The 14,894-nt window shown below is 48.1% G+C and overlaps 1 protein-coding gene across 1 annotated transcript in view; it reads right to left on the reverse strand.

Annotated features, from left to right (window-relative positions):
- The window catches only part of POLDIP3 (DNA polymerase delta interacting protein 3), a 16,771-nt gene extending 6,028 nt beyond the window's left edge, over positions 1 to 10,743 (reverse strand). The window contains exons 1-6 of the mRNA XM_028491472.2: positions 10,737 to 10,743; positions 6,237 to 6,640; positions 5,384 to 5,470; positions 4,090 to 4,185; positions 2,147 to 2,326; positions 1,509 to 1,586 (exon numbers count right to left, since the gene is read on the reverse strand). Coding sequence (XP_028347273.1) covers positions 1,509 to 1,586; positions 2,147 to 2,326; positions 4,090 to 4,185; positions 5,384 to 5,470; positions 6,237 to 6,640; positions 10,737 to 10,743 — 852 coding nt within the window. The remainder of the gene's footprint in view (positions 1 to 1,508; positions 1,587 to 2,146; positions 2,327 to 4,089; positions 4,186 to 5,383; positions 5,471 to 6,236; positions 6,641 to 10,736) is intronic.
- Between the last annotated feature and the right edge of the window lie 4,151 nt (positions 10,744 to 14,894).

Consider the following 14,894-nt stretch of genomic DNA (forward strand, 5'->3'; position numbering starts at 1 on the left):
GGCCTCTCCCGTTGCGGAGCACAGGCTCCGGACGCGCAGGCCCAGCGGCCGTGGCTCACGGGCCCAGCCGCTCCGCGGCACGTGGGATCCTCCCGGACCGGGGCACGAACCCGCGTCCCCTGCATCGGCAGGCGGACTCTCAACCACTGCGCCACCAGGGAAGCCCTATTATTACTTTTATAATCAGGAAAAAAATTGCTTTCTTTCTAATTTGTCAAGTCTTATACAAAGCAGGCAACAATTTCCATTCTCAGGTGCACCGTTCACAGAGCGATCACCTAGCGCTCACGCTTCACAGTTAAAACCATTAACAAACATGGCAGCCAGTGTGGGCTGTTACAGAACCTGGGACTCAGCTGCAGGGAGAGGCTGGAGTCCAGCGGCATTTATTCTGTGATCTAACAGTTGAGTAAAAAGGGCACCTGGATTCTTTAACAGTCTTATTGGTGCCTGAATGAAAATGAGGTTGAAAAGTCCTGGCTAACTCTGGGCCACCCTTCACTAGGTACCTGAATTGGGTTTTGCCCGTGACTGCCAAGGGTGGGACAGGATGGACCAGAAGGGCAATCCAGAGGGGCCAGCCACCAGGTAACACCAATCCATCTCATTCCTTTTACTTTGGAGCTATCATGAAAACCCCTAAAGGAGGAAGAAATTCCAAAGACTCAGGAAAATATGAACCACTGGATTTTGCACAATGGGACTAAATGATCCCATTCTAGCACAATTCCCTGGCCCTGAGATTTAGGTTGGGCACCTGGCTCTGGTTTTTTTTAGTTGTTTTTTTTGGGGGGGCGGGGGGTGGTGCGCACTGCATGGCTTACAGGATCTTAGTTCCCCGACCAGGGATTGAACCCAGGCCCCAGCAGTGAAAGTGCCAAGTCCTAACCACTGGACCACCAGGGAATTCCCCTGGCTCTGGTTTAGAAGCTGTGAGGAAAAGGGTTCACATACCTGGCCTGACTGCTCTCCTTTGGAAGGTCTGCTTCCAAGCTTGGCCCTTGGCTGACATCTGGGAACTTGGATTCTGGGAGGGCTCCCATCACCCTAACTGATAAGAGTGGCTCACTGAGCCTAAATTGTTTGTGCTGACAATGTGGTTTATGCTAAACACTTGCTTTCCTTCTGAGTCTGGAATTTTGGTGTTAGGCAGAGGGTGCCTACATGACTCGTCCCTGATAAAAACCCTGGGCACTGAGTCTCTAATGAGCTTCCCTGGTTTCACACGTCATTACAACCAACTGCTGGGGGAATAAAGTGTATCCTGTGTGACTCCAATGGGAGAGGACTCCAGAAGTTTGAGTCTGCTGTCCTCCAGCCTTTGCCCCACGAACATTTTCCCTCTGTTGATTTTGCTTTGTATCCTGTAATGAATCTTAGCCCTGATACAACTCTATGCTAAGTCCTGTGAGTCCTCTTAGAGAGTCAGCTAACCGGGGGGTGCTCTTGGGGACCCTTGAAACAGAAGTGGCTTGAGATTTGAAATTCTGGCAGGCCACAGTACTCACAACAATGTCCTCCTCGGTGACTCGAGGGTGCAGATTATTCACGGTCATCTTGGTGCCTTCCAAAGGGCTGAGGACAGGCTGCCACAGACAAAAGAACGTTACCGGAAGTCAGTGCAGAGAAGAGCTCACTTCAGGCAAACGACCAGGAAGGCCCAGAGGGAACCCCCATGGAGAGCCTGTCACAATTGGGCCCCTCTAATCATGCCCCCATCACCCTATGCTAGGGAATGGAACCTCTCATTTCCCAAATACGCCAGGCCCTTTCAGGCCCGAGCCTCTGCCTGGAATGCCATTCATGTTCCAAGACCCGCCCGGCTCAGACGGCACTTTCTCCTTAAAGCCTTCCCGTATCTGTCCAGTTGAATTAGATGCTCCCTCCCCAGTGCTCCTGGCAGCCCTCTGTTGTATCACCAGGCACAGTGCTCTGTCTACAGCTCTGTTTTCCCTATTTGCCTGTGAGCTCTCTGAGGGCAGGGGCCACTGGATCTTGGTTTGCTCACTTGTAAAACGGGGGTGGCAACGCCTACCTCACAGAGGCGCTATGAGGACCCAACAGGATGCACACAGCACACTGCCCACCCAGCACAGGCTAACTCTCAACTCGCGTGGTCACTTCCTCTCCTTCACCTTCACCTCACCTCAGCAGGCGGCAGCTCTTTGGGGGGATCCTCCTTGTTCACTAATGTCCGGGACATGTTGGTCAAGGCTTTTGTTCGAACAGAGGAGGGGAGAGCAGGAGCTGTGTATGCATCATTCTGAACCACTTTGGTGAGAGGAAGGGCCTTGGACATGGAAAGCTTGGAACTGCTCACCCCACCCTAAACAAAGAGGAAGAGAGGAATCTGAAAAGCTAGGGACCCAGACACCCCAGGGGGCTGACGACCCCCAGTATCTCAAGGTCTCCCACCTCCCCAGTTCCACTATCGATCTAAAGCCAGAAAGGTGCCAGCTGCCAGGGAAGGGGCAGGAGGAGAGAAAAACGGCCTGCACGTGTGTTCACAGAAGCCACTTTCCAGTGTGGGAAGCCCTTTCCAAGAAGCTTCCACGCAGTCCTGAACAGGAGCCACAGGCTCACCCATCCATTTAGACTATATAAAAACCCTACAATTTGGAGTTAGAGGCCAAAAGCTTAGGGTCAAGTTCACTCCTAGATGCGCTTCTATCACGATGGGCTGGCTGGGAATAGGAACTCGCTCTTAAGAAGGCCCAGACTCCCAGCTTTTTGGTCCCTGTTCTGCACAGAGGAACCATGTGTAGCCCTGCGTCCTCAGATCCCAGACTGTCAGGGACATGCTGGCAGAGTCAGCATGTGCAAACCAGCAGAAACAGCTCCCTCCCTCCCTCCCCTGTTACCCCTAACTGCGGATGTGATTCCTTGGAAATATAAAACAGTGAACTCCCTGGTTTTAATGTGTCTGAGGAAAAAAAAAAATGCATGAGGCAGAAGTGGCAGGTAGTCTTGTCGACTTAGGAAAAAGGAGGAATGCAGCAGCCAGACAGGCAGATGATGGGACAGGGTCGATTCACCAGCTTCTCCCAATCCAGGTGAACCTAGATTCATGCTGGATCCCACATTTCTCAAGCTGTCTTCTGAGTCTCAAGAGCCAGTGAGTGTAGTGGTTAAGCATGTAGCCTGGGAGCCAGACTGCTCAGCCTTAAATCCTCGATCCACTACTTACAAGCTGAGCAGATTTATTTCACCTCTCAGTGCCTAATTCCTCATCCGTAAAATAGGAGTAATAACAGTACCCATCTCACAGGGTGGGAAGGAAAGGAAGTCTTAAATAAGTTAATATAAACACAGGGATTTTTTCCAATTAGGGTTAGCCACTAACTGAGTTAGGAAAGGCCCAGCCCCTTTGTAACAAACTGGCATCATTCAGCTTCACACATCACATTAAGAGCTTCAATGGTAACCAGGAAATTAGTCCACATATTCGGTGCAGTGACCAAAACCGAGTCTTTGGCTCTCTGAAGACCAAACAAAGGCACTTAGCTTGGGCACCCACTCGCCTCCCTATGTGTAATCTGGCCGCATGCACTGAGCTGAGCATGATGTTCAGAGGTCCCAGATATTCCGAGAAACTACTTTCTCTCCTTCTCTGCATCAGCATCCTAGTCCATCAAGCTTTCCCTGCATGCAGGCTGCACCTGGTGGAGCCTTCAGGCAAGGCTCAGTTTATTCTTGCTAACACACTAACCAAGGGAATCCAGACTCAAGAACGGAGCCAGAGCTGCTGACCATGGAAGGAAGGGGACCAGGCAGAATGTCCTGCCACAAAGGAAATAAAATGTGATTCTGTCCCGTGGGATCACTCATATTTCCCCTGCAGTGACTCAGACACAGCAGTTGGGAGCTGCAGCTCTGCACTTCACTATCTGTGGGATCTTGAACAAGTCAGTGGACACGGTGCTGGTCTCAGCACTTATAAAAGCCAGGGGTTGGACTAGTTCCGATTCTGATAATCTCATGACCCAAATGAAGAAATATTTCTGAACTGAAAGGCCCTACTCTCCACCACCTCTCCCATGAACCTGATCAGACACACCCAGAGTGTAGGAAGAAGGTAAGATGTCATACCACGTGGTGGAGAAAGCTGCCTGAGGCTGCAAATTTCATCTGTTTACTAGGAATGGGAGCTATAACATCATCATCGTCATCCAGGTCATATAAGTTCTGAAAATAAAGAAATATAAGCTAACGTGGTATGCAGGCGCTCAACAGACATTTGGAGTAAGGACAACGGGAGAAAAGGGCTGGAGCAAGTGAGGTGGGGGGAGAAGTGGGTACAGGGGCAGTGCCTGGGGAAACTGGTCTGGGAGACTGGGGCTCAAGTCCTGGCAGGCTGCCTCCCTGCCCCCAAGGGCCCAAAGAAAGTGCTGCAATTCCAGTTACATCAGAAGTACCTTTCTACAAGTGGGTACCTTGTAGATACCTATCAAGGGCCCCTAAAATGTCTGTTTATATCCTTTGGCTTACAAAGTCTGTGCCGGGCAATCTGGCCTATAGAAATAAACCCAAACTCTAGAAAGAGCTTTTTTCCTCCAAGATGTTCATAGAAGGATTTCTAACAGTGAAAATTACAGGAAAATGGTTGAAATAAACTCAAATGTCAACTCAATGGATCAACCAGTTATTAAAATGTTTACAGTAAATGTGAAACACAGAAAAACGCTTGAGTTATAAAGTGAAAACAGAACAACATGAAACTGGATAATAACATAATCACAACTACAACTATGCATTAAATAAATAATAATCACTCACACACACACACACACCACAGGAAGGAACCAGGGCAGAATTTCACCAGGGGTTGGCTGTAGAGAGCCAGAGCGTTAGGACTTTTTTTCCCCCTCCTTAATCTTTCTCTGTTTTGCAAATTTTCTGTAGTAAGCACATACTACTTTTATAAAAAAAAACAAACATACAAAAAACTTTCAATTTGCCCCTCTCTCCCTATGCATTGAAGAAATTTCTTTGTAAAACTCATACACTGCAAAAAGTGTCAAATGTAATTAATCCCTCCTCCAACTCTTCAAACTGGAACCTTGGGCCAGGCCTCAGTTAATCCACTTGGAAGGCCACATGAAAACACACAAGTGTGGGGGACTTCCCCGGCGGTCCAGTGGGTAAGACTCCGTGCTCCCAATGCAGGGGGCCTGGGTGTGATCCCTGGTCAGAAAGCTAGATCCTGCATGCATGCTGCAACTAAGAAGTCCGCATGCCGCAACTAAGACTCTGCACGTCGCAACTAAGAAGTCCGCGTGCCGCAACTAAGACCCAGCACGGGCAAAATAAATAAATAAATGTTACAAAATTTAAACAAACAACAAAAGCACACACGTGTGTATCACACACACACACAGTCCACCTGTTTGGCCTGGTGGTTATTGACGACGTTGATCCTCATCCCAGCAGGATGGGCGTGGGTTGGTGCCATGGCCTTCTGCTGTGGAACCTAGAAATACCCAGTGGTCACAAGTCATCCCACAGGGCCTGCATGTGTTCCCTATATGAGTAGAGGATCACTTAACTTAAAATATGGTGGGCACTCAGTTTTGGTCTGTGGTAAAGGGCCCTACAAGAGTGCCTTATGCCCAAAGAAGGAAAGCGACAGGAAGACTCATCATCCCAGAGATCATGTGACAACGCACTTGCAGGGCTCAGTGAACCTGGCTTAATAAATGTTCACTGCCGCTGCTGTTCCTTTTACCAAAGTTGCTGAGAAGATCAAATGCTACTGTTTTCATTCCCTTTGGGGCGGCGGCAGTGCAGGTGGCCAAGACCCTGCACTAAGAGCCAGGTCTGACTGGGCTTCTATCCTGGCCCTCCCTCCCACTGGCCGGTTGTGTAACTGTGCACAATTACTCACATCCCTGAGACTTAGATTCTTCTTTTATAAAACTGGGGTAATAATCCATGGTTGCAGTGAGGAATACATGTTAAGTGCCTGCCACACAGCACGAGCTCAACAAATGTTTTGCCCTTTCCTCTCACTTCCCTCTACTACTATCTCACTTAGAAAATCACTTAATTTCTCTGGACTACCCCCCACCCTTTTCTTTTACAAAAAAGTGAGATGATATCTTGCCTTCCTCATATGGTTACTATACAAACAGCTGGGGGAACTGTCATTTTGCCTAAACACTCCTGGTCCTTGGTCCCTGCCTGAAACTACAGCTGTTACTGGTTTCCAGGAATTTGTGACAGGAGCCACAACCTACCTGGATGGTTTTCGTGAGCTTCAGAGCAGGGGTCACTGTCCCAATGGGTGGGCTCATGAAGGCAGCGGGGGAATTCCGCTTCAAGCTGATCTTCTCCCGGGCATCAGCCACCTGGTGGGGCTTCTGGGGCACCGTGCTCTGCTGCTTGCGGGAATTCAGCATCTCTCTGGCATCTTGCACTTTCCCTTTGATCCGGAACCGGGCATCTTTCTGCAGAAGCTTTTCCCGGGCATCCTTGACTCCCAGCTTGAGCCGGGCATCCGAGAGGCCAATCTTCTGCCGAGCATCAAATCTCTGCTGGAAGGTGGCTGTGCGTGCTGGCTGGCCGAGAAGGCTCTGTTGGATCCCAACACGAGATCGGACACCTCCAACTCCTGGTCTGGTATTGAGCCTGCAAATAAAAACTGCAACATTAAGAGGATCTGGATATCAACAGCAGGCTGTGGAAGTAGAGCTGTGGTAATACCGGAAACAAAGGAAGTCCTGGAGAAACCAGAAAGCTGCTCCCTGTCAGAGGAAACAACTAACAGAGACTTTTTTTGTAGTTTTATGACTTTTAACTCTGCATTGTAAACAAAGTTAGGAAGGAGGGCCTGCTGGTTTCTATCACTAGGTAAGATTGTTTTTGCTCCCCAGACCAGGTGTTTTTAGACACTATGATAGACAACTACAAACAATACCACATTAAAATAAGCATTATCTCCCAGATATCATAACCCCACACGCCTGAAGAGCAACTTCAGTTTCCAAAGTGCTTCCACATCCTTGCTCTCAATCAGCACTCTCAGCACCCTGTGAAGCGGGCATTATTATGCCCATTTTACAGTAGAAGAAACAGGCTTAGAGAGCTTAAGTGATTAACAAAGGGTGCCCAGCTGGCCTCTGGCAGCCTCCTGCCTCCAGGCAGGCAGATACCACCACTGGGCTGGGACCAAGACAGCCAACACATGGGTCTGGCTTGGAGCCAGAGGTCTAACAGACTAAGATATAAAGACTTGGTAGAAAGAAAAATAATCACTCTGAACTGTTTCTATTCACAACACTCTGACTCCAAATGTGTAGGTTTTTTTCCTCACGCCAACTAATTCTCTAAGTCTCTAGACACCAACTGGGTGTCTGACAGCTCAATTCTGACACTAACTACCTAGAGTTGGCACAGACTCCACAGGTTAAAGGCTCAGTCCCACAAGACTGCCCTCAAGTCAGAGGCCAATTCCAAGCCCTGGGCTTCCTGTTCATCTGATCGATAGGCTATAAATGGAGGGTTCACATGACCCCCCCCTCCTCAAGTTACATAGTTTGCTAGAATAGCTCATAGGACTGAGGAAAACAGTTTACTTATTATTACCCGTTTATTACAAAGGATACAGTTCAAGAACAGCCAAACAGAAGAGATGTGTAAGGCAAAGTACAGGGAAGGGGTATGGCAACACCACCCTCCTGGCACATGAATGTGTTTACCAACCCAAAGTTTCTCCAAACTCAATTGTATAGGGGTTTCTATGGAGCTCCCATTACCATAATTGATCAAATCACTGGCTACTGATGATAAGCTCAATCTCTAGCCCCTCTTTTCTCCCTGGAGGTCCAGGGTGGAGAGTGGGGTGGAGCTGCAAGTTCCAACAGGCTAATCATGCCTAGGTCTTTCTGGTGACCAGCCCCCATCCTGAAGCTCTCTAGGGGCCCACCAAGAGCTGCCTCATTAGAACAAAAGATGCTCCTATCACCCTTATCACTCAGGAAATTCCAAGGGTTTTAGAAACTGTGTGCCAGGACAAAGACCAAATATGTACTTGTCACAACCTGCAACAACAAAAATGTTAATCCAGAGACTGTTAAAACTGGAAAGGAACGAAACTCCATAAAACAAGCCCCATTTTCTTCTGGGGCTCCTTCGTTGGCTCTTCTAATGGCTTGCGAGGAAACAGAAGACGCTTCTAGCCCAATCCTGGAAGTCCTCTCTGGGATCTATGGGCTTCTGCCCACCCCACCATAAGGCTTCCAGACACACAAACAGTCCTGCGGCAGGCGCCCTGCCTGGGGACACCAACTCCTACGCCTCCTCTTTGGGAAACCCTCTCTGATTCTTCCAGGACAGCCCTCCTTTGTGTCTATTATCCTTTGTGTTCTTCCTTTCTCTCCCTACTCTGGACTGGGAGGGAAGGGGCGGATGGGGCTCATTCCTGATTCACCGCCCAGTGCTTTGTAAGTGTTGCTGAGCCCTGGCTCAGTATCAGAAACATCTAAGGAGCTTCTTTAAAATATAGATAGCTCTAAAAAAAAAGAAAAGAAAACTAACAAACAAAAAAATACAGCTCTCTAAACCCCACCCCAGAGCCACTGAGTCCAAAATCTGGGTGAAGGCCTGGGCATATGCATTTTTCACTTGACAGGTGATCCTGGAGAACAGCAGTGTTGAAAACCTCTGACCTGGAGTCTGAAGGTAAAACTACTGAATAAAGTTCCTATACCACGTCCCACATCACTGCACAGGCCTCCCAGGAGGTATTCTTCATAGTGGGCAAGCCACTGGGTTCTCCTACTGCCTCTTTCTTCCTCAACCAGCTGGAATGAGACTGTCCACCAGCTCCTCTGCTAACAGCAAGAGTGCAACCAAAGGTGAGTCTTCCTGGCACCAATAAAAGAAAACCTGGACCTTCATCTTGTTATTCTAGGCACAGTGGAAAAACACCTGCTGCCACTACTACGCCAGAGCCAGACCTAAGGCAGTGATGTATAATGTCATTTTTCTTTGAAAAATGGCAAATTAGGATTTAAGTACTTTCCGGTGGGTTTATACAAAAAACAGGTGGAAGAGACTTCCCTGGTGGTCCAGTGGTTAAGATTCCACACTCCCAATGCAGGGGGTCCGGGTTCGATCCCTGGTCAGGGAACTAGATCTCACATGCCACAACTAAAAAAAAGATCCCACAGGCCACAACTAAAGAAAGATCTCACACGCATCAACGAAGATCCCGCGTACCACAACTAGGACCTGGAGCAAATAAATAAATATTTAACAACAACAACAACAACAACAACAAAAACAGGTGGAAGAGAGAGTGGAAGGGGTCATTGACAGAATCAATCAGATTAGGTTTAAGGTGGGTAGGTGGGACTGCTAGTCCATCCCTGCTCTATTTTCTCAGGTAGAGACTCTAGGAGACTGAGGGGACTTCCCTGGTGGCACAGTGGTTAAGAATCTGCCTGCCAATGCAAGGCACACTGGTTCGATCCCTGGTCCGGGAAGATCCCACATGCCACGGAGCAACTAAGCCTGTGCACCACAACTACTGAGCCTGCGCTCTAGAGTCCGTGAGCCACAACTACTGAGCCCACGTGCCACAACTACTGAAGCTGCGAGCCTAGAACCTGTCCTCCGCAACAAGAGAAGCCACCGCAATGAGAAGCACGCGCACTGCAACGAAGAGTAGCCCCCGCTCGCCGCAACTAGACAAAGCCCGCGTGCAGCAACGAAGACCCAATGCAGCCAAAAATAAATAAATAAATTTATATATGTTTAAAAAAAAACCAAAAACCGAAATTGAGTTACTTGTAGTGAGGTGGATGGACCTAGAGTCTGTCATACAGAGTGAAGTAAGTCAGAAAGAGAAAAACAAATACCGTACGCTAACACATATATATGGAATCTAAAAAAAAAAAAAAAAGGTTCTGATGGACCTAGGGGGTGGGACAGGAATAAACACACAGACGTAAAGAATGGACTTGAGGACACGGGGAGGGGGAAGGGTAAGCTGGGACAAAGTGAGAGAGTGGCATGGACATATATACACTACCAAATGTAAAATACGTAGCTAGTGGGAAGCAGCCGCAAAGCACAGGGAGATCAGCTCGGTGCTTTGTGACCACCTAGAGGGGTGGGATAGGGAGGGTGCGAGGGAGACGCAAGAGAGAGGGGATATGGGGATATATGTATATGTATAGTTTTGTTGTACAGCAGAAACAGAACATTATAAAGCAATAATACTCCAATAAAGATGTTAAAAACAAAACAAAACAAAGTCTGTGGGGCCGTGGGAGGGCTTAGAGGTAGCCCAGGGTTTTTGGAAAGAGTAGTGTCAAAAGGCACCCTAGGCAGACCAAATGTGGAGAGCGCCCCCCACAGCCCACAGCTTCTTTGCTCTCGCAGAGGGGAGGGGGGAGCTGAGGAGGCGTTTAAGTTTTCCCCATTTCCCCACCCTCAAGAGCATTCTTTCACTTCTCCCATATAACTTCCACAGCTGAAGGCTCTCTCCTTGGAGCCCTCGAAGCACTGAACAAAGCTTCTATTAAAGCACTTACCACACAGCATCACAATGATTTGTTTACAAGCCTGCATCATCCACAGGATTAAGAGCTTCCCAGGGGGTACATCCTACAACTCCTCCCCTATGTCAACACTGCCCCAGGGGAATGACAAAGGCTCAAAGAGCTATGTCAGGGACCCTACAGGGCTACTAATTTACATTCTCCTTTTAGGCTCACAATCTCTGAGATTACCTGCCATCACTTCCAGTTTACAGAGGAGAAACCAAATCAAAGAGCTAGTGGCATGGCTGGGACTGGACCCCAGACTCCAGACTCTTTCCATTATAACAGATTCCAAGCTTCTCTCCTTCCTACTCCAAGCCCCAGGGGAGGTAAGACGGGAGAAGGGGTGGCTGCCCTGGAAGGGTTTCTCCTAGAGAAGACTGCCCCTGCAAGGCCAGTCCTCCACCCAGCCCTCACCAACTGGTCCAGCGCCCTGCTGGGATCCTGGCCACCAATCGCTCTCCCAGCTGAGAGAGGGGGCACCCACACAGCCATGGCACAGGGCCACTCTGGCCCTTACTCCAAAAGTGGGACCCACAAGGATCTTGCCGAGCTGCAGGAGCTTCAGGAAAGGCCTCCTGGAAGAGAAAGCAGCTGGTCTTCGACTGAGTGGACATTACAAAGGGAACCAGGCTGCATAAACACTGACAGTGGAAAACTTCATTGATGACCAGGTCCACCACACAGTGGAGGTCAGACACACCCTAACCCAAACCTGAGCCTGGCCTCCTGAATGGGGGTCTCCTATCTTCATCTGTCTTCTCCAAATCCCACCTCCTCCCACCACCAGGTACCCCACCAAAGGCTCCTGATATTTTTAACTACAGGAGATGGGGTGATCTTATCGTGTGATGCGCCATGATTTTACAATACCATAAAATTGGGCAAATCTAGACCCAATGGCATCAATTATGCTTTCAAAAAGTCAAGTTACCCAACTTCACCAGTCATTCAAGCAATTAAACATTATTGCCAAGAAAAAAAAGAAAAAGCTACTGAAAGCAACAATTTTGAATAATTAAAGGAACAGTGAGATTCTTTTTTTAAATGTATGTAGGATTATCAGCTTATCGCTTTCTTTTTTTAAAAAAAATTTATTTTATTTATTTGTTTTTGGCTGCGTTGGGTCTTCGTTGCTGCGCACGGGCTTTCTCCAGTTGCAGAGCGTGGGCTTTAGTAGTTGCGGCATGTGGGCTCAGTAGTTGCAGCACGCGGGCCCTAGAGCGTGTGGGCTTCATTAGTTGTGGCGCACAGGCTTAGTTGCTCTGCGGCATGTGGGATCTTCCCGGACCAGGGCTCAAACCCGTGGCCCCTGCATTGGCAGGTGGATTCTTAACCACTGCGCCACCAGGGAAGTCCCAACAATGAGACTCTTGAAAACAAAATTCACATCCCTGAACAGAGAATGAAGAAAGGGGAAGATTCAAAACTTTTCTGGTTCATTCCAACTGGGTCTGAACAGTAACCCTTTGCAGAAGGAGGGGCGGGGGAGATGAGGCTTCTGCAACCTTAATTTATTCAGATTCCTCAACAATTTCCCTCCTCTGATAATTTTTAACGGCTGTTTGAAGTGTTGCATTGAGAATTCACAGAAGTCTATGGTTGGTAAGCAATGTCTGCCATGGCCACACAAGGGGCAACTGACTACCAGGGTTTATGAAAGATTTTACAAAGAAGGCACTCTCAACTAACAGTTTTGAGCACTTACTACAGATCCATAAACTTTGACCCACCTCTTTTAACCCTCACAACTTTGAGAATTAGGTTATTATCCACCTTTTATAAGAGAGGAAACTGAGATTCAAGGAGAGTAACTATCCCAAATAACAGAGCTATAATGGTGAAAGCTAGATTTGAACTTCACTATACCTAGTTAAAATACCAATAAATCAAGCGTGGGTCAAAAATAAAGAATAGGACTCGAGGAGTTAAGGAAGGGTGAATACTGTCCCCAAGCTAAGGAAAAAATTAGGACTCCAGTCACATCCAAGGATATAGCGTACCCTCTAGTGACGAGAGGGTGAGCACACACACTGGGGCTGGCGGACAGTGTACTCACCAGAGACCCACACACCATACTGCTTGTCTAGCAAGGAAGACCACCAAGATGTCCCATGCTGGTATTTTTATCTATTTGAACAGCACAAAAGGTACATTTCGGGGAGGGAGGTGATACAGTTGCGGACTTAAGAGCACGAGTAAGCTACCTTCCCTCAATCCCATATATTCAGTTCCCTGGTTACACCAGTTCTTTCAACTCCTTTCATAAACAGCTTTAGGGGGTTTCAGTGTTCAGGCTTTTTATAATCATTGCTCCTCTCCTTGCATGAAAAGACAGCCATTCATCCCAGCAGGCAGCAGTACTGCTTCTATGGCAGGCATTAGTCATCAGGGATTTTTCAAATAGACACTCCTGCCAGGAGCAGGTCTCTAAAACATAGAACCAGTTATGTTACCCTCCTGCTCCAAGAATTGCTAACAGCTCCTTAACAAAGCCCAACCCCTCAGTGGAACCACTAGCCTGGCCCCCACTGCCTGCAGCCTCACCTCCCACAGCAGACCACCTGATGTTCCTGAAACACATTCTGCACTTTTGGCCTCAGTAAATGTTCGGGAGGGGGAGAGAGGGAGGTTTTGAGCAAGTCTCTTAACTGCCTGGCCCCATCACACCTGAAACAGTGCAACCGTACACTGCTTCCAGACACTCAGCAGGCACGCCCCCAGGTCCTAGCAAGAGTGGTGTGGGCAAGAGGGCAAATGCCCTCTGGAGCCTGAGCCCCTCCCCCAGTCCCCTGCTGGAGCCTGGTATACACATGACCAGGGAGGGTCTGTCTGAGGCTAGGAATGCCTCACCCTCTTGGATCTACCTGTGGAGAGCAGAGTGGCAGCTGGCTCTGGACAGATGTCCAGTCCAAAGGATTCGGGCCCGCAAGGGGGACCCTGGACTATTCTAAAGTGGATTTTAATCCATGGGGGTCTCTGGGTTAGAACGCGTGTGTTGAGGTCATCTTAGGGAGAAAACAGTTTAGTTCTAACAATTACTGAGGATCAATTCTGAACTATGTGCTTTAGAGACACAAGGAAAAACAAGACACCATCCCCTGACCCTCCAAGAGAGTCTTGTGCAGATGTTTCATTTTAAATTATAATTCTTCCCTTCTAAGCTAATGTAACAACTCATTTCCCTCCTCTTTGTTTTAGATCTAATTTCCTTTACCTTATTTCAATAAGGAAACCAGCAGTGAGTACCAGGACCAGAGCCCTGGCCTGAACTCGAAAGTTCCCTAACCTCCTCTCCCCATAGCTCCAAGGACTCTCACATATGCATCTGGCCCAGAGCTGCTCACCTCCAGCACACTCAAGGCCCAACTTCCCCACTAAGGCTGCCGTGTCACCTTCATCTAACTACATGGAGGGAGTAACAGACAGCTATCCTGTGACGGGTGAACTGAGCAAACCAAAGACGGGGTGACTTGACTAACCAAATCAGTGATACTCTCACATCTAAAGGAAGAAATCGACAAGAGGGGCAGGCCCACGCTGCAGCTGGTGCCAGTGCTGCCCTGGGAAGACTCATCTATGGGTCTTGAACAACTGGAGCCACTAGAGATGTGCCGTGTGTGGGGAAGGAGAGCACCTCACCATGGCCTGGATAAAGTACCATAAAATCATTCCCCCCTTTCTCTAATTTCACATTAATCAAGGAACCTTTTGATGATTAACTGGGGGCCAGGTAATAACGATGATAATGACACCTTTCTTGACTTACACGATGCGATGAACACAAAACAGAATGGCTGCTCTGAAGAACAAGCACATTCCACGACCTGTGAAAAGGGGTTATTTACACTTCCACGGGCTCAGTCCTTTGCTATTTCCACTAAGCAGAGGAAAGAAGTTTTCTGAGATGGTCATAGGTTCTTTCTTCCTAAATTATTAAGCACAAAGTTCTTCCTGGGACATCCATGCTACATTAAACCAAAGTTTCCAGTAAGGTGATTTCTTCTAGAAAGCATGTAAAACAGCCATTTGTTTACTGTAGGAAATGACATTTGTTCACTGAAATTGGTTCAGACCTTTCAGTTCCTGATGGGGACTCCCTCCCCACCCCATCTAGTTCTTCCCTTTGCTGGCTGTGCAAACAAACTAAAAATGGAGTTTCCAGCATGTTTAACCCAAACAGAGCATGCAGTCCAGTTTCTTCTACACTGTCTCTTGGCCTGCACGTCCCCCAATCCAATCTTCACATAAAAGCAAAGCAATATTCTCACACAAAAGCAAAGCAATATTCTCACACTGAAGACTGGATGTCACTTCTGTGCTTAAAAGCCTTCATTAACGACGATG

Source organism: Physeter macrocephalus, chromosome 6, assembly GCF_002837175.3.
Source record: "Physeter macrocephalus isolate SW-GA chromosome 6, ASM283717v5, whole genome shotgun sequence".
NCBI classification, from domain to species: domain Eukaryota; kingdom Metazoa; phylum Chordata; class Mammalia; order Artiodactyla; family Physeteridae; genus Physeter; species Physeter macrocephalus.